Genomic DNA, 19,101 nt, shown 5'->3' on the forward strand with positions numbered 1-19,101 from the left:
CCAGGTGTGTGTGTGAAGCTCCCCTCCGTTTGCCCTCTGCTACTTGGCTGAGTCTAGCCCCAGAACGGACATCTGAGCACCACCACAGGCCCCAAGTAGTTCCACAACAAGCACAGCTGGACGGGGATGGTCAGGAGTGGCCCCGGGCCCCAGAACACCTCCTGGCAGCCTCTGTGATTTTTTCTCCCCTACAATCTCAAAAGTATTTACCTTCAATTACTTTACAAAAATGTTCCTACACCCCTATCACTTCTTGCTATCATTTTTATCAGAGCATCCTTGGTTACAATTATTGACTATTTTTTGTTTGCTTTGTTTGGGGGCCACAGCTGGCTGTGCTCAGGGGTTACTCCTGGCTCTGCACTCAGGGATCACTCCTGGTGGGGCTCAGGAGACCATATGGGGTCCCGGGGACCAAACCTAGGTCAGATGCGTGCAAGGCAAGTGCCCTCCGCACTGTGGCTCCATCTCTTTGGCCCCACCTTGACTGTGGGGAGTGATCCTTGAGTGCACCAAATCTCTGACTGGACAGACAGCTCAGTGGACCACGCGCGTGCTTTGCATGCAGGGAGCTGAGTTCATGCCAGAGCATCAACTCCAGCAGCCCGAGCACCACAGAATGCAGGGCAAAAACCCAAACAAACCCCCCACACTTGTCCTGGTAGTTCTTGATCCTTAAAATACCCTCACGTATGTGCAAAGGCACAAATGAAGCCTATCAAACCCTTAACAGCTCTGCAGCCTGGAAAAACTCTATGACCTCCAGCATCTGTGGGCTGCAGAGATGCCGGAAGGGCTGGAATGCACGGCTCGCTCCACCAGGATAGTGACGACTGGCACAGCGCCCGTGGGGGGTGCCCGGCATGGCTCGCTCCATCAGGGGCCCCAGCACTGACCCCGGGCACAGCACCCACAGGGGTGCCCTGCGCTGCGGGAGGAGCCACCCGGAAGTACAGGCTCCTGGGCAGGGTGAGATCGGAAGAGGAAGCCGAGCACTGGGAGAGGACAGGCATCACTGAGCTGCTATCGGAAGCCGTACCCCGTGGCTGGGTCAAGCCGAGGGGAGCAGGGTGGAAGCGTCTCGGTGGCTGGAACCTGGACCACCTACCTTCTTAGGTGAGAAGACCCCCAGCGTCCCTCCGTCTTCCCGGATGGCCACGCCCATCTCGGCCAGCAGGGCCTCCCTGGGGAAAAGCATCAAGGCCACAGCGTGAACCAGACCACGAGAAAGAAGCGGCCACGGTTATACACATGGAGACAACTAGGGCTTGTCATATACACAGACACAACCCAGTCCACTGAGGTGTGGCCCCGGTCCCTGCTGCAAAGTCATTACTGAAACGTGACGGAATCTGCGCCCACCGTCCTTAGGGCTTTCTGAGAAGCCCCAGCAGGGCAGGGGTCCGGCCCGGCCTCTCTGGGGCCCGGCTAGCTGCACCACTGTTTCAGTTCTCTGACATTCCGTTTCTGTCTTTCCTGCTTACTATCTCCCGGTCCTGCTTTCTGTTTCCCTGACCCCGGGGCCAGAAGCCAGATCAGCGTGTGCAGACCGGTGCCTCGGCTGCCCTCCTGCCCCTTCTCAGGCAAGCTTTCTCAAACTGAAAACTCTCCCCCACTCAAATTCAGCATTCCCTTTTTTTTTTTTTATTTTTTGCTTTTTGGGTCACACCTGGCGATGCACAGGGGTTACTCCTGGCTCTGCACTCAGGAATTAGCCCTGGCGGTGCTCAGGGGACCCTATGGGATGCTGGGAATCGAACCCGGGTCGGCCGCGTGCAAGGCAAAAGCCCTGCCCGCTGTGCTCTCTCTCCAGCCCCCAGCATTCCCTATTACAGAAAACCAACAGCCTTCCTTTCTCATAAGGATCCTTAGCATGAGCAGGACAGGAGCTGAGCACAGGCTCCCTGGAGAAACATGAATGTGCATTTCCTCTTAAAGTAAAAGTCCCATATGCCCCAGTGAGAATTATTTTCATTTTCTTTCCGTGGGGGATTGCGGGGAGAGGCTGGCCCACACCTGGCGGTGCTCTGGAGTGACCCCTTAATGGGGCTGGGGACAGCACGACAGGCCAGACTCAACCTGGGGTTGAGGAGTGCCGGGCAAGGGCGTAGCCTCTCCGATCTCTCCTGTTTATTTTGGGGGGAACGGTTCTTTGCTTTAAACTCCTATTTCCTTGCTGCCCACCATGAACATAATCCAGATTCCCTAGAAATGTTAGAATATTCCCAGAGTCGAGCGCCCTCCCCTCCCTGCCCTGGGGTTCAGCCCCTCCCCCCCATCTGCTCCAGACCCCACCCCCACCCGCCCCATCCTGCCCAGCCACGCCCTCACCTCTCCATCCTGATGGCTTCAGTTTTCCGTAGCTTTTCCTCCCAGGTTTCATTCAACTCAGCGATGATCTTCTCGGATTCCTGAGGGAGAAAGCGAGGCAGCTCAGGAGCGCAAGAGTTTCAGGGCTTTCCCACAGTGCCCGAGGGCAGGGAGATACGCGCATTTGAGTGTGATTTCCGCTCCTTCTCTTTTAAAAGTTAAGGGCCACTCCTGGCAGTACTGGGGACCTGCGGCACCCCAGGCAGGGCCTGGTCAGACCACGGGAGGGGCCGCTGGAGGCCTGGGAGCTGGAGCAGCTAGTCACTCCAGGGCATCATTTGTGCACCCTCCGGCCCTCGACCGCCACCCAGCAAATGCCAGGGTGAACACTCCGGATCTTCGTCTCCTCCTGAAAGCCCCATGTTACGTTAAACTTGCCAGCTTTCCCCGTCATAATTGGAGTGACCTGCCCTTTGCTAGAGGGACCACCCTGGCAGGGGCCGAAGCCAGAAGAAAGGTGTTTTCATTCACGGTGTGTATGGATCCCACCCGTGCCTGAGAGCCGCCGAGGCCACAATTTCCCCATCACTGGCCGAAACGCAAGAACTAAAACCTACTTCCTGCTTTCAAGGGCTACCGGCATGCCGGGGAGAGGAGTTCTGGTGACAAGGAACTACAGGTGACAACTCCTGACGCCACGCGTGTGCGAGGAGCTGGGGATGGGACAGGTGACAGGGAACAGGACGTCTGCCTGGGTCTCGAGGGAGAAACAACACGTGACTCACACCGCACGCCGTGGGCGGCCAGCGCTGAGTGCCCCAGAGAGGAACGGACAGGGTGAGGGAGTGGGTGGGCAGTGCAGGGCTGGCCGTGCTGGGGAAGGAAGCGGTCACGCCGGACAGCACCGAGGTCTGGAACAAGGTGCTCCAGGGCCCGGGAAGAGGGCAAGGGAGGCTCCTGAATGGAAGGCCCAACTCAGAATCGAAGCAGGAGGCTGAAAAGTGTGTGTGTGTGTATGTGTGTGTGCGCGCGCGTAAATGGAGTCCGAAGAGTTAACCGTGGTGTGGAACAGCGACATCCGTCGTCTCAGCGATTAAGTCTGAGAAATCTGGGCTGGGGCCAGAGCACAGGCTGAGCACAAGCTTCTGTGGGACACCTGGATCTGACCCTCATACCACAAGGGGCCCGAGCAACACTGGGAGCAGCAGCTGAGCACTGGGCCCTGAGCAGCATCACCAGTATGGCCCCTCAAACAGTCCAGGATGGACAAATAACAAAATATTAACAGTCAACAAAATATTTCACTGCATAATTCCTTTAACAGGCCACTGGAAGAAGCTTCTGGGGTCCAACAACACAGATGCCAACAAGCAGAGACATCTGGTGGGTTCAGAGAAACACAACAGAAGGGGGGGGGGGCGATTGCCCTGCTCACGGCCCACAAGGGTTTGATCCCCGGCATCCCGTGTGGTCCCATGAGCACCATCAGGAGTGATTCCTGAGTGCAGAGCCAGGAGGAAGCCCTGAGCATCACCAGGTGGGGCCCCAAAAACAGAAACAAAAAGACTTTTAGTTTTCTGGAATAAGACAATGGAGTATATGAGAGAAAAAAAAAAACAACTTGGCAGTTTTTCTGCAATGGATGGAATCTGAGGATATCAGGCTAGGTGCAGTGAATGGGAAGGGGAAGAAGGACTGGATGACCTCATTCATATATGCAGTGTGAAGACATGACACAGGGAACAGACAATCCCCAGAGGAAACAGACCCTCGGCTACTGCCAAGAGAACAATGAACTCCGGATGCAGGGAGGTGGAGGAGGGTACTGACATCAGGGTGTGCATGCGTGTGTGTGTGTGTGTGCGCACGCGCGCGGGGGTGTCCTGAAGCAGCAAATATTAAACCACCAGACAGAAATGGTTGTAAATCACCGTCACTGTCACTGTCCTCCCGTTGTTCAATGATTTGCTCGAGCAGGCCCAGTAACGTCTCCATTGGAGACTTTGTTGTTACTGTGTTTGGCATATCGAATACGTCACGGGGAGCTTGCCAGGCTCTGCCGTGCGGGCGAGATCCTCTCGGTAGCTTGCTGGGCTCTCCAAGAGGGGCGGAGGAATCGAACCCGGCTGGGCTGGGCCGGCTATGCGCAAGGCAAATGCCCTACCGCTGTGCTATTGCTCCAGCCACAGTACTCCATACAAAATAAAAATAAAGCCATACGCTCGAAGTGATGGGCTGTTTTTAAAAGCCAAGAGCAAAGACTCAAGGCAACAGTGGCAAAAGCAAAGGCGAGTACTGGGACAGCAGCTGGGAGGACATGAAGGTGCGTGGGGCCCAGGGCCGTGAGAGGGAGAGGACTGGAGGGGTGGGGCGGGGGAGAGGCCCCAAGCCTCTGTAATGGGGAGGTGGAGGCAGAGAGAAAGATCCGCCTGGGTGCCCGGTCCCCTTGCAAGGCCTGCGCCCACCTGCTGTTCGTCTCTCCAGCTTTGCCAGGAGAGTTTTTTTTTTCTTCTTCTTCCTGCATTAATTCTCTTTAGGAAAAGCTCGGGTCAGATCTGGGGTTTAATTCAAGGGGAAGAATGAGCGGGGCCTCGGGAAGCGAAGCCAATGTTTAGGGATTCGCTCCCCACCGCAGACAACTCCAATGCGACTGCTTTGATTAAGTGACCACCAAGAGGGAAGTCCCGGCTGTCTCAGTCAAGAGATGACACGAGCCAGCAGCATACGGGATGTTAACTCGAGTTCTCAACACAGCTTCAAGCTGCAATGTTTTGCTTTTTGGGCCACACCCAGCAGTGCTCAGGACTTACTCCTGGCTCTGTGCTCAGGGATCACTCCTGGTGGTGCTCGGGGGACTGTATGTAATGCCAGGGATCGAACCCGGGCCAGCCACATTCTAGGTAAATGCCCTAAATGCTGTACTAGAGCTCCAGCCCTTCAAGTTGCAATTTGCGTGGTGTCTAGGAAGCTATTTCTCACAAACTCTGAAGAAAGGTTAGAGACAACTCTGTCAGCAAAACTTCATTGCTGAAAAAGCCCGGGAAACTGTTTGTTCCAGAAGCATCTTGGGAAGCTAAGCGCTGACCTGGGTGGGCCCTCTGCCCGGGGCCCCCTGTGGGCGAGGATTTCCTGCCCCGTAGCCTGTTGCTTCCATGGGTGGAACTAACAGGTTTTACAGAGAATAGTCTGTAAAAACAGTCCCCATAACGAGGGAAGGCCGCAGGCATGCAGTCTCGGGCCTGGTGCTAAACTGGGCTGACACATTTTACCAAGCTGTTCTCAGCACCTGCTTGACTATCAGCCACCAAGAACATCCAGGGAGGATCAATACATGGCAAAAGGCATCTGTTTACTACAGAGAGACGAGCACTGGATACTACAATTCTTTTCATTGGTGTACAGAGATGCATTACCCTCACATTAAAGACTTCATGAGTAAAAATAAATAAAGCAGCAGAGCCCGGCAGAGAGAAGCACCCGCCTCTGACCAGCTTCCCCCGCAGACGGCCGGCACACAGGGATCCCCAACCTGGAGCCTGGAAGCCCGGTTTAAGGTGAAACTGAAATGGCAATTTAAGCCTCAGGAGCAGGAGCGGAGATACATTTACTGGGTCGGCCTTCCTATAGGGTACTGAGTGTTTTCCCAAATCACAGAGTGACATCAGCAACTTCTTTTCAGTTTCAAGGAAGGCCAAGTTCAGGGGTCCTGTGACTGTCTCTGTGTGTGACTGTGTGTGTGTGTGTGTGTGTGTGTGTGTGTGTGTGTGCACGGATACGCACGTGCCCATCAGTTATCTGTTTAACCCTGTCACTGTCACTGTCCTCCCGTTGTTCTTCGATTTGCTTGAGCGGGCCCAGTAACGTCTCCATTGGAGACTTTGTTGTTACTGTTCAAGCCTAGTTATTAAAAATCATGTTCACATACAAAACCCAACTGAAACTCTTGTTGTGAAACAATCAAAATGGCAGAGAAACCCATAGAAAAGTCAGATGTTTCTCTATCAAAAAAAAAAAAAAAAAAAAGAGAGGGGCTGGAGCCATAGCACAGCGGGTGGGGCGTTTGCCTTGCATGCAGCCAACATGGCCAATACAGGTTCGATTCCCAGCATCCCATATGGTCCCCCGAGCACCGCCAAGAGTGATTCCTGAGTGCATGAGCCAGGAGTGACCCCTGAGCATCGCCGGGTGTGACCCAAAAAGCAAAAAAATAAATAAATAAAAAGAGAGAGAAAGGAAGAGAGATTTAAGCTACGACATTGGAAAGGTTAAGTGCTTATAACATGGAACATTCTTTGCAGTCATCAAATAATGAAGGTTTTACTGTGCTGAACACGGAGTGTTTCTAAGACACTTCCGAGGGTGGGGCCTGGGCGGCTAGCACAGCACCTGTCCTGTGTGTGTCTGGAACGAATGCATGCAGATGCTTACAGCCTAGCACGGCACCTACAGCACTGACCGACACCGGGCCACAAAACAGACCCCAGACCACCCTGCAGGGAAGCTGCACTAGGCAGGGACCCAGTGCCAAGATGCAGGGATTCCAACTCTGTGAGCTGTGAGGAAACAGACCAATTACAGACCGATTACCTTTGCTAGAGAGGCCTGGGAGGGCAGACGGTCCATAAGATGAGGTAAATGCAGGTGGTCTGGGGGTGCGGGGTCTCCTTTTCTGTTTTTGTTTTTTTTTTTTGCGGGGGAGGGGTGACACCTGGCATTGCTCAGGGGTGACTCCTGGCTCTGCACTCATGAATTACTACTGGCAGTGCTCGGGGCAGCATATGAGATGCTGGGGATCGAATCCAGGTTGGCTGCGGGCAAGAAATAAGCCCTTCCCACTGTGCGATCATTCCAACCTCTAAATCATTTCTGAGAGGTGAAAAAGAAAAGAGAATTCCGTGGAAAGTCAACGTGAGGCAAATGAACGTGCTCCTCTCTCCGTGTCCGTGAACACTGTCCTACACACTCTCTCTGTGCTGTCAGCGGCTGTCCAGCACTGCACCCTGACCCCCCAGGAGTGGAATTCCCGCCATCCACCACCTCGTGAGCACCTCAGCCCCAGGGAAATCCCATGCTGCATCAAAAGCTGGGGACCGAGGGCAAAGCCACCCCGAAGCCTTTGTGAACAGCCAGGGGGAAGAGAAGGCTTCGTTCATTGGGCTTAGAAAAGAATCAAAACAAATTTATTTTCCAGGCAAGGTTCTGGCTTGGTTTTGGTGGGAGGTATTAAGGATGGGAGAGGTGCCTGGATAACGGGGTGTCGCCCCGGGAAACTGGGAGACACGGAAGGGCCTGCTTTGTAAGGAGCCCGCTTCATGCTCTCACTCCCACATTCAACATTCTTTTCAGCTGTTGGCACAAAACTGGCACCACTTTCTATTTACTCTGAAATGTACACGGAGGGAAAGTGTAATCTCATTTGTACATTGTGGCTTCAGGACGCCAAGAGGTTGGTTCAAAATCTACAAGGAAACGGCCAGTGTGTGGGAGAGTTCCCTCTGCTTCTCAGAGATTTTCCCAAGGCTGCCCGGGCCGCTCCCCGCCCCCGCTCTGCCTCGCCTGCTGTGCCCAGCGCGCGGGCAGAGCCTTCCCGGCCTTCAAGTTGATTCTTCAGCGACGTCAAAGTCAGTTTCACAGGAGCAGAAACTGGCAACCTCCAGACCGACACACGGCTCAAGAAGGGCTTCCCACTCCCTCATTTTAGAACTTCCCTCCTTTCCACACACGAGCAGTGGTGGAACAAGCTGACTTCTTCTGTTTCGGAAACATTTTAGGGGGGGCCACCCCTGGTGGTGCTCAAGGCTCACTCCTAATGATCATGTGGGGCCCCGTCAGGGGCCCATTGGGATGCTGGGGATGGAATCCGGGTCGGCGGCCTGCAAAGCCAGCACCCTCCCAGCTAGATGTATGATCTCTCCAGCTCAGCACCTTCTTCAAATTTGATTTATTTATTGGCTTTTTGGGTTATACCCGGCGATGCACAGGGGTTACTCCTGGCTCTGCACTCAGGAATTATTCCTGGCAGTGCTCAGGGGACCATGTGGGATGCTGGGACTCAAACCTGGGTCGGCCTGTGCAAGGCAAACGCCCTCCCCGCTGTGCTCTCTCTCCAGCCACCCCACCCCCACCCCCACCCCCACCCCCCAGCACCTTCTCTTAAAAGTGATGCAACACCCAGGGGAAAGGGAGGTGGCTAAGCCCACTCGTCAGATAAACCTGAAAACAAAAAAGAATGACATATGATCTACTTTTTTTTTTCTCCCCCATCCTGCAATCTTTGATCTTTAACTCAAGTTAAATTCCTGTTTTTCCTTTTTTTTTAAATGTTTCTTTGGGCTGGGGGTGAGAGGAGCAACACCCCAGCGATGCTCCGGGGTACTCCTGGCTCTGCACTCAGGAATTAGTCCTGGTGGTGCTCAGGGGAACCATCTGGGATGACGGGAACCGAACCAGTGATGGCTGCGTGGAAGGCAAGAGCTTTCCCTGCTATACCATCTCTCTGGCCCCTGCATTCCTAGTTAGTGGTAACATTCTCCAGCCCTTCGTTTTTCAGGGGGCGTCACTGTTCTCAGCAGCAGCAGGGTGGCAGCCACCCCCTCCCCCAAGCACCACTACTCAGGGTTCTCCCCGCCTGAGCTACAAGCTACGAACCCAACCATCAGCGTGGAGGTGAGGGGCCGGAGAAGAAAATGTGACGCTGTCACGGTGCGCGAGCAGGTGCCTGTCGGGGACCCCGGCCCTCTCCAGTCCGGGAGAAGGACACCCGGTCGCAGCTCTGCTCCTGCGCAGAGGGTGGGAAGCCCACGGCCGGGGCGGGGGGGGCGGGGGGGGGGGAGCGCACAGAGCTGCAAAGGCAGGAAGCAGGCTGCGAGCTCCGGGCCCACCACCCAGTGAGCGCCCACCGGGAGGGCCACCCCTCCACAGGAACGGGGGTCCCCAGGCTCTCCACGGGCTTCCAGGGGACACCATCTCACACATCTGAGTAAAACTGGCAAAGCTGTCTGAACGTTCAAGCCCCCTTTGGAGCGGGGATTTCCTTACTGGCTCTGGGCGGGAACGGCAGGACAGTGGCGAGGGCGCTGCCTCGCACGGAGCTGGCCCGCCATCCCGTACGGTTCCGTCAGCACGGCCAGGAGTGATTCCCGAGCAAAGGGGCAGGAGGAACCCCCGAGCACCACCAGGTGCCACCTCCCCCTTCCCCACCACCACCAAAGAAAGAAAGGACCAGCTCTAACAGAATCCAGCCTCACACCAAACCCAATCATTTCAAATGAACTCGTCTCTACCGAATTTTTCTTTTTTTTGCCTTTTCAGGTCACACCCAGCGACGCTTAGGGGTTACTCCCGGCTCTGCATTCAGGAATTACTCCTGGCGGTGCTCGGGAGACCATATGGGATCTGGGAATTGAACCTGGGTCGGCCGCGTGCAAGGCAAACGCCCTACCCGCTGTGCTAGTGCTCCAGCCCCGGTATTTTTGATTTTCACATATTTATTTATTTGCTTTTTGGGTCTCACCTGGCGATGCACAGAGGTTACTCCTGGCTCTGCACTCAGGAGTTACTCCTGGCGGTGCTCAGGGGACCATATGGGATCTGGGAATCGAACCTGGGTCGGCCGCGTGCAAGGCTAACGCCCCACCCACTGCGCTGTCGCTCCAGCACCCTCTGCCGAATTTTTAACCAAGCCGTGTCACTGTGCCTTGTCAGCTCCCCGAGTGTCACCTCATGGCCTGAGCGTCTCTCCCACCTCTGCCGGGCCGCACCAGACACTCCAATCCCTTCTCGACCACCTCTAAGCGTCAAATTCTTCCTCCCGCGTGCTGAGCCCCGATCCCAGTGCCCCCCAGGGTGCCACCCCCCAGCCACCCCCTGCGGCGCAGCCTCGTACCTTCAGGCGCTCGATGGCTTCCTCTCCCCCCGGGGTGGACATGATCCGCTCCTGGATGCTGCTGGCGGACGGGAAGCCCACCTGGCTACTGAGCGAGCAGGAGGACGGGGAGGAAGTGAGGGACTCGATGGACGCTGTGGAGAAATTGCCAGGGCGTTGATTCTCAGAGGCTAGCAAGTACCTATGCTTATTGTTCTGAAAATCTTTCAGATCTGAGAGGCAGAAAGGAGGAGAGGCAGGAGACACAGGAGAGAGAGGAGAAGAGGAGAAAAGACAGGAAGGAAGACCAGTGTGAGAAAGGAGAGCTTCACAGCGTCGGACAAGTACAAGTTATCGTCCACAGAGTCAGGGTCTAGATGGCAGTTCTGAAACGTGTCTGTCAGGAACGCTGGGCCCCCCAGGCCAAGGACCACTCGGGAAATTAGTGGCCAATAATGTCTGCCGTGGGTGACCCAACCGCACGGCAGGAACACAGGCCTCAGAGGGTACTGCGGGCAGCTGCGCCCCTTCTGCGCCTTGTGTGGACCCCAATCTACAATGGCTGCAGACCCACACTTCAACAACACTAGCTCATAACACTTGGGGGGGGAGAATCGACTTATTGGCCAAAACCAAAACAGAGCCTGGAGCCCTGTTTTGATATTCAGGGCAAAAAAATTCTCAAGAAAGTATCCTAGTTAAAAATCTGAGGAGCTACCAGTGCTCTCGGGATGGACTCCAAAGACAGTGCCCTTCAGGAGTCAGGAAGACAGTGCAAAGGGCCAGAGCACGGCCCTGGTGTTCTGACAGCCTGCGCTCGACCCCCCACTGCTCCGACACCCCGACATCGCCCGGTGTGGCCCTGCTGGCTGTGCCTAAGAGCTGCTAGGCTGAGGGCCCCAAGCACCAATGGGGCAGCCCCCTTAAAAAATGACATCTTTAAAATACAGGAAGTGCTCAGAACTGGAGCAATAGCACAGCGGGTAGGGCATTTGCTGCAAACAGCTGACCCGGGTTCGATCCCTGGCATCCCATATGGTCCCCTGAGCACCACCAGGGGTGATTCCTGAGTGCAGAGCCAGGAGTAACTCCTATGCAGCGCCGGGTGTGACCCAAAAAACAAAATAAAATAAAATAAAATACAGGAAGTGCTGATGTCCGCACTGTACTGCAAGTCCCGTTTAAGAACACGGGTAGCTGACGGCCAAGAGAAGGCCGGTTCACGAGTGAATGAACTGGTGCGGTTTCTCGGCCTCTCCACTGGAGCAAGTGAAGCTGGAGGCTGAGGGGTCGCACAGGGAGCCTCAGCCTGACCACGAGCCACCAGAGCCCGCAGCGTCTGAGGGGCTTCCCTCCATTCACGAGGGGAGCACTGCGCTTCTGGGCTTTCATCTTCACTGTCCACGATGAAAACGGCAAAAATTGGTGATGGCACTCTTTGTACTTTTCTCCATTAGTCATCAGTCTCAGTGACATCAGAGCCAAAGTACCCTATTTTAAAATGAATTTGCTTTTTAACTTGAGGGGGAAAAAAATCTATACTGCTTAAAATTCCTCTCAGAACCAAATAAGTTTTCTGTGAAGGACGTGAGTCAACATGAAGGGTCTGCAAAGGGACGGGTCCTGAAGCCCTGGAGAATCAGGGCAGCCCTGAGACAGTTTGAAAACCACCATCTGCAGATACAGAACACAGGCGCACAAGCGGGTTCTTAAAGCGGCGGTGGGGACCGGAGTCACCACGCAACGGTGGCTAGGCAGGGAGCGGGGCAGGTGGGGCGGAGACGGTCCCCTGGACACATGCAAACCCCCAGGGACCCCAGAGCAGGGGCTCCAAGCAGCCATCGGAAGGAGGGAAGGGGCCAGGGCTGTTCTCCTGCGCGGGTGTTGGGAGTCAGATGCTGCCATGCACAGAGCGACTCAGGAAACGCCCCGGTGCTGGGGACGCGTGGTAGCCAGCCGGGAGCGGCACCACCTGCGGCACAGAGCGAGAAGCGGGGGGTCTGTCTACCCCAGTTCTCAGCAAGCTGTGGAAATCCCAGACAGAGCTGTTCTGGTTCAAGGGACACCGGGCAGAGTCCGGGGTGGGGGGTAGGGGAAGGTCTGAGCCTGGCATGTAACTCCCTCGGGGGAAGGTCTGACTGAGCCTGACTGAGCCCGGAATGCAGCTCCCTCAGCGGAAAGGTCTGACTGAGCCTGACTGAGCCCAGGACGTGGCTCCTTCAGGGAGAAGGTCTGACTGAGACTGACTGGGCCTGGGACGCGGGTCCTTCAGGGGGAAGGTCTGACTGAGCCTGACTGAGCCTGGGACGTGGCTCCTTCAGGGAGAAGGTCTGACTGAGTCTGACTGAGCCCAGGACACGGCTCCTACAGGGGGAAGGTCTGACTGAGCCTGACTGAGCCTGACTGAGCCCAGGACGTGGCTCCTTCAGGGAGAAGGTCTGACTGAGACTGACTGGGCCTGGGACACGGCTCCTTCAGGGAGAAGGTCTGACTGAGCCTGACTGGGCCTGGGATGCAGCTCTTTCAGGGGGAAGGTCTGACTGAGGCTGACTGAGCCCGGGATGCGGCTTCCTCAGGGGAAGGTCTGACTGAGTCTGACTGAGCCTGACTGGGCCCAGAATGCAGCTCCCTCAGTGGAAAGGTCTGACTGAGCCTGACTGAGGCTGACTGAGCCTGACTGGGCCTGGTACATGGCTCCCTTCAGCACTCCTGGGAATCTGCTCAACATTCCTGAGCCTCCTGACAGGCTCTGCTAGAGAAACCAGCAATGATAATCTAAAATGGGACCAGACAACACCAAGAGCTTTCCTCTCTTCTGAGAAAATTCCTCAGCAAATTTATCTCGAGGGGGCCAGACATAATTTCTTCACAACTGTCCTCCGCGGGGAGAGAATAACGAGGCCCAGTGGTTTATAGAACACCCTCACTGGGAGACCACGTCAGACACCGACGTTTTTTAAAAACGTTTCCCTAATCAGCAGGCGAGCTGGCCCCATGATATGGAGGAAAGCGGCTTACTATAAACACAGGCGAGTGCTTTGCCAGCACTGAGAAAGGGGGGGAAAGGGTTTTTTTGAATTATATAATCAGACCTCGAGGGATCTCAAGAAGCCAAAAGAGCTACGGTCGGGATGAACCGCCAGGTCCCGACCCTCGTGGACCTGCAGGACCCTGAGGGCGAGCGAGCTGCTGTTTCTGTGTGCAGCGACTTTGCTGGCAAACGAGTGGGGGATCTTCCCACAGGGCTGATGGTGTCCCTGAGAGAACCTGTCGTGGGCAGGCTCATAGAAACCACCACTGAGCCGGGGCCCTCGCCGTGGGCATGCAGTGGCCACTGGGTTCGGCTTCAGCTTTTTTCCCGCAGAAGCAGAAAATCTGCAATGTTGAAGCAGCCAGAGAGACTTTGGCCTCTCGGCCGTGGCTCCCCAGGATCGCTGTGGCGAGGGCGAGGGTTCGAGGGGGGCCGCGCCGGCAGCGCGCTCTGTCTGGGGTTTCCCGGCGAGGCTGCGGGCATGCAAAGCTCACGGGCACAGCGGCCTGGCAGCGGAGGGCAGCGAACCGAAGGGCTGGCGAGGGCCAGGCCAGAGAAATACACACATTTGCCTCCACTTCCAGAGTAATCGTCCATCAGTGGATCGACTGAAGGTGAAGCAGGAGGGAAAACACAGAGAGGATCGAAGTTCAGGCTTGGCAGTGACACGGGGAGGGGACAGGGCGGAGTGTGGCACGCGGGAAGATGAAAAGTTAACACGGAGAGAGTGTTATCACGTTACCCACTGCGCTGACCGACTGAGGCCCAGACCGGTCTGAAGCACTAAGCGAGACCCGTACGAGAATTCCCAACGATTCCGCATTTTACACTCGGCCAACGGAAACGCTTTGTCGGGCCAACTCCTACGCTACCTGAATCACCAGCCCAGTCACAGAAACATCCGATGAGGCAGATGGTGAGGGCGGGTCACTAACGTGAAAATCGGCTCATTTTAAGACAAGCGTGTAAAAGCGATATTCCCTGAAATTCCCACCTTGAGCTTGATAGGAAATGAAGCCTGTGCCAGTCACGTGGGGGGGGGGGGGCAGGGGGCATTCCATCATATCGGGAGGAGGGGCGCTACAGTTGCCTAACACTGCGGCCAGACAAAGCCCCAAAATGTAAGGAACATTTTTATGAAGCGATTCATTTTCCTGTAGTAAGCTTAACATTCCAGATAGACCAGCGACTCACCTAAAACCCAACTCTAATACAAATACAAAGAGTGATCTACTCGTATTTTTCAAATGATTAATTTTGTGGGTTGAAACGGTCTGGTACTAAGTATAAGAAGGAATTCTAAGACTGGCTCGATATTTTCCTTAAGGTAAAAAGTGAAAACTCCCTTTCACTGTCATTTTGCTTCATCGGTTTTCTCAGCCCTGAGGACCCCGATGCGGAGAGCGCACCTCAGGGGCTGCCCCGCTGACTTACTATCAATAATATCGCCAAGGCCCTGGGCACGGAGAAGGTCCTTGAGCCGCGTCACCTCCTCCTTGAGCTCCCGGACGAGCTTGGCGTTGGGGTCCTCGTTGATGACCGCATTGCACTTGATCTGCTTTGCACGATCCGCATATCTAGGTGCGAAAAGAAAACCCACTCAGTGCTTCCCGATCTTCGTCAAGAGGAGGGAAAGGGTCAAAATGCTTCCCCCACGATGTTTCAGGGCCGTAAAGGGCCGGTGACTTCGTCTGTGGGAAAGTGCAGGCTTGCATGTGTGACCTGGGTTTGATTGCTGGAACCACACACACACACACACACACACACACACACACACACAAAATATATACTAAAAGGTAAGCCAACAGACACACACCTGAAATACATATCAGGAAGGAATGGCAGCACTAACGTGTCTGATGCTATAGTTTCCCGCCCGCAAAAAGACACAGAAAGGTCTCGAATGGGAGCCACGGGGACACCCCAGAGCAGCGCGGTGTCCACGGCTTGCTATTCACACACAGGAGCCGCCCGTTAGTGGACACCCCACCACACTCTGCCATGGGAAGGGTTTTGTTTGCTTTTGGGGTTTCGTTTTGTTTTGGGGCCACACCCAGCAATGCGCAGGGCTAACTCGAGGCTCTGCACTTAGCAATCATTCTGCAGGCCTGGAGGACCCTAAGGGGTGCCAGGGCCGAACCCAAACCAGCCACATGCCAGGCACGTGCCCTCCCTACTCCCTCCCTACTGTGCTATGGCTCTGGCCCTCGTCACAACATTTCTTTTTTTTTTTTTCTTTCTTGGTGCCAAGAATTGAGCTCAGGACCTCATACTTGACAAGGATAATTCAAGGCAAGCGCCATGCCTGATGTACTATCTTTCTGGTCCCTAGAGCCAGAACTTTAAAAATATCACATGTACTCAAAATCGCCTTGCTTTTTACAATTTGAGCACTTAGATGCCAAATAAAACATTTGGCATTTAATGCAAACACACGGAGACACGTTCTCTTTTTTTTAAATAGAAGTGAATGTTATACAAAATCAAAAAAGTCATCTAAAATATATCATCTGGGCAACGGCAATATCTTTCCTCTGAATCAAAGTCACCTCTTGCCTTAGCCTAGGGATGGGAAAGCCCAGAGTGGAGGCAACGGCGCAGGGGTCAGACAGGCAGGTCCTGCAGGCACAAGGCCCCGAGTCTGACCCCAGCACTGAGAGTCTGTCTGGTCTGGTTGAACAAACTTGCTTGGGAGCCCCCAAAACACTTCCCCTGCCCCCCCAACCCAAAAAGGAAATAAAATCTAAAAAGGAAAACGAATGAGATCATAAATTTTTCTGTAATAACAAAATTTCTTTTCCCCATGGTAACTGTCATGAGAGAAGGTCACCACCCACAGCGCTACCCCCAGGACCACCCACAGCAGGCAGGCAGACAGACAGACAGACAGACAAACAGAAAGACGGGGAGCAAGGCCAAGTACCTGAGCGTGCTCAGGGTCTCGTCGTAGTTGATGTCCGCAGGGCTCAGGGCCGCGACCATTGCAGTCCGCGAATTGCCACCTGGAAAGACTCGCTGGATTAACTCACATCACATTCATTTTAGGGGGAAAAAAGCATTTCTCCATCCACTCAGAGGGCACAATCTGTTTCTGGAAGTTCACCAACAAGTCTTTGGTGACCCCCCTGCCAAGCACTGCAAGCAACCAACACCAGTGGCCTGGGTCCACACAGCCACCTCTCCCCTCCCTCACACCCCCCCGCCCCCCGCGTTGAAACCAGTCTAGTGGGCCACGCTTGAAAATGCCCACGTCACCGGTGCCACGGACAGGTCACCTGGGTCCTGCCAGCCGTCCCCTACAGCAATACTGCACACGGATCAGAGCCTCCTCTCCGTCAAGAAGACAGAGGGGCTAATGACAGGAAGTGCAGGGACCAGAAGGCCCAGAGCAGGGGTGGAAAGGAGGCAGCCCGCACAGGTCTGAATTCCAGCACCGCCGAGGGGTCAGAGGGCTTCAAACGGCCCAGAGGGCTGCATGAGTGCAGGCTGGCAAGCAGCGCCCAGGGGGCACTCAAGCACCCTCAGGTGGCCTCCAGAAACATATAAAAGAAAGCTGAACAAACCCAACCACCTTAAAGCAAAAGCAAAAAGGAACAAAAGAAAGGCACATTCAGATGAGCCAGATGAATACAGATTATCCTCCAGACAGGAACACAGCCCATGACCGCAGACAGCGGCAGACGGCTTAAGAAGCGAGGCACAGAGGGACCAGCGTACCGAGATTTTCTCGAAGGAGCCAAGTCAGAACAGAATCTCTGTAGGGAATAAAATCTGTTTTCTTCTTCTTCTTGCTCTGTGAAACAGAAAGAAGCGGCCTCAGAGTTGTGTCTTTGAGAACGAGGAAGCTGAGAACATGACGACTATCCTAACATCGTCGAGGAAATTAAGCAGACCCCCTTCCCTGTTCTCACTTAACTCCCACAGTTTCAGTTCTTCATGATACCCTAAAAGTCATGGAGTAGCTTTTTCTTCTTAATCCTGATATTCGTTCGAAAATAAGCAACAGGGGCCAGGAATGAAGCTCAACTACAGAGCCTGTGCCTCGCACGTGTGAGGCCCTGGGTTCAACCTCCAGCACCACACACACACAAAGGAAAACGCCTGTGGCGTTTTGTTTTTGACAGCTTCCACAGCAGAGGCAGGAGCTACTGTGTGCATCTATTTAACACGGAACATCAACAAGCAGCACTTCTTAGGCAGGGGCCAGAGAGAGAGCTCAGTGGGTAGGGCACTTGCCTGGCCCAGGCTGGGTCCCCTGAGCCTGCCAGAAGGGATCCCTGAGCACCATCGGGTGTGGCCCCGAAACAAAACAAAACAGAAAAATACCCACTAACAGCACTACTTTGTCAATCATCTTTCAATTATCCCTCGAGGATTGAAACTTTTTTCTTCCCGAAACACACCCTTTTATCACTTCAGAAAACAAGGACTTTTTTTAACACTCAGAGTTCAATGACCATAATTCAGGAAATGTGAGAATACAATGTTCTTATCTAATATCCTGCCCACATCATGTTTTTTATAGCTGGTTCTTTTGTTTTGTTTTGTTTTGTGAGCCACACCCCGGGTGCTCCCTGGTGACTCTGAAGACCAGACTGTGCCAGGGTTCGAATCAGAGCTCCCTCACGTAAAGCAGTGGCCTCAGGAGCCATGTTCTTGACTTGAAAGCTAACAACACTTTAAAGAAAAGAGTTTTCCCCTATAGATACCGCAGATCCCTTCAACTGATAGAAATTTCTATAATTTCAATCGACTATAGAAAGGAGCTCATTCTGTGGTGCAGGAAATCAAACCCACGCCTCACGACGCCAAGCTTGAGCTCACCCCTGAGCTACATCCTAGGCCCTGAGATGCGTCTTTCTAAACTATAAGAGCATTATCATACTTTAAAATGTTTGATAATTCCTGAATGTCACCCAACACCCAATTTGTTAGCTGTCATTTTTCTTTTTTGCAGAGGGTCCAAGAAGACCCCGGGCTCTCCAGTCTGGAGTGAGTGACTTCGTCAATGGATTGACTTGGCCAACCACTGAGGGGGCTATCAAGTGTCTAGGAACACTTTCACAGTAAGAGTAACACACACTCGATTTCTCGGAGTGAAAATCATTTCTCAAGTCTGTCTAACCACTAACACTAAGACTCAAAATCAAAAGCTCCAAGAGAGAAAAGCGATGTGCCAATTTGGCAAGTGTGAAAACTGCAGTATGAATTCTTGACACCCACCGAGTCTGCGGGGAGGCTGTTACCTTCCCACAACTCTTCTCTTTACCGTTAAGTCAAAGGCCACATGCAGGGGCTGGAGCGGCACAGCGGGTAGGTGCCGCCTTGCACACGGCCAACCCTGGTTCCATTCCAGTCGCCCCATACGGTTCCCCAAGCCCTGCCAGGAGTGAGTCCTGAGCACCGCAGGGTGTGGCTCAGAAGATCAAAAAAACCCTTTTTTTAAAATTTTAAAAGGCAGATCAAAGCCACGGCCCAGGTGGCAATGCTGGCAGAGAGCCAGTGATGCTCAAGGCTGATCTGCCCAGCACTCCCAGGACCCGGCGGGAAGGCCAGGAAAGGGCCCTGCCCAGACACAGAGGTTTTGCAGCCCTTCCCGGCTGACCCGCGGAATCATTAAACTAAGGCTGATCCAGGCACCGCTTGGCACCTCATGCAGGGGGGCGTGCTTGGGAACTACCCTGTGGCTTGTGAAGGTAAAAGGAAGTAAAACTGGGACTCTAAGTCCCTCTTTCCTCAAATACATCCTCCTCCAGCTCCCTGCACTCCACCTACAGATCCATTTTCAAACCCTTAGAAAGTCACCTCCTGGGCTGGAGCAACAGCACAGCGGGTAGGGCGTTTGCCTTGCACGCAGCCGACCCGGGTTCGATTCCCAGCATCCCATATGGTCCCC

At 54.3% G+C, this 19,101-nt stretch overlaps 1 protein-coding gene across 10 annotated transcripts in view; it reads right to left on the reverse strand.

The window, feature by feature from the left end:
• KIF1B (kinesin family member 1B) overlaps nucleotides 1-19,101 on the reverse strand; it is a 129,287-nt gene that overhangs the window by 71,966 nt on the left and 38,220 nt on the right. For 5 of the 10 annotated variants that reach the window (XM_056110971.1, XM_056110967.1, XM_056110970.1 and 2 more), the window contains 6 exons: nucleotides 16,923-16,998; nucleotides 16,129-16,207; nucleotides 14,640-14,782; nucleotides 10,196-10,329; nucleotides 2,332-2,411; nucleotides 1,109-1,184 (listed from right to left, as the gene is read on the reverse strand). In XM_056110971.1, the coding sequence (XP_055966946.1) occupies nucleotides 1,109-1,184; nucleotides 2,332-2,411; nucleotides 10,196-10,329; nucleotides 14,640-14,782; nucleotides 16,129-16,207; nucleotides 16,923-16,998 (588 nt within the window). Of the gene's footprint in view, nucleotides 1-1,108; nucleotides 1,185-2,331; nucleotides 2,412-10,195; nucleotides 10,408-13,771; nucleotides 13,814-14,639; nucleotides 14,783-16,128; nucleotides 16,208-16,922; nucleotides 16,999-19,101 lie in introns of all 10 variants that reach the window. The other 5 variants (XM_056110963.1, XM_056110968.1, XM_056110962.1 and 2 more) reach the window with 2 other exon arrangements.

The sequence above is a fragment of the Sorex fumeus genome, unplaced genomic scaffold, assembly GCF_029834395.1.
Source record: "Sorex fumeus unplaced genomic scaffold, SorFum_2.1 ptg000011l, whole genome shotgun sequence".
In the NCBI taxonomy this organism is placed as follows: Eukaryota; Metazoa; Chordata; class Mammalia; order Eulipotyphla; family Soricidae; genus Sorex; species Sorex fumeus.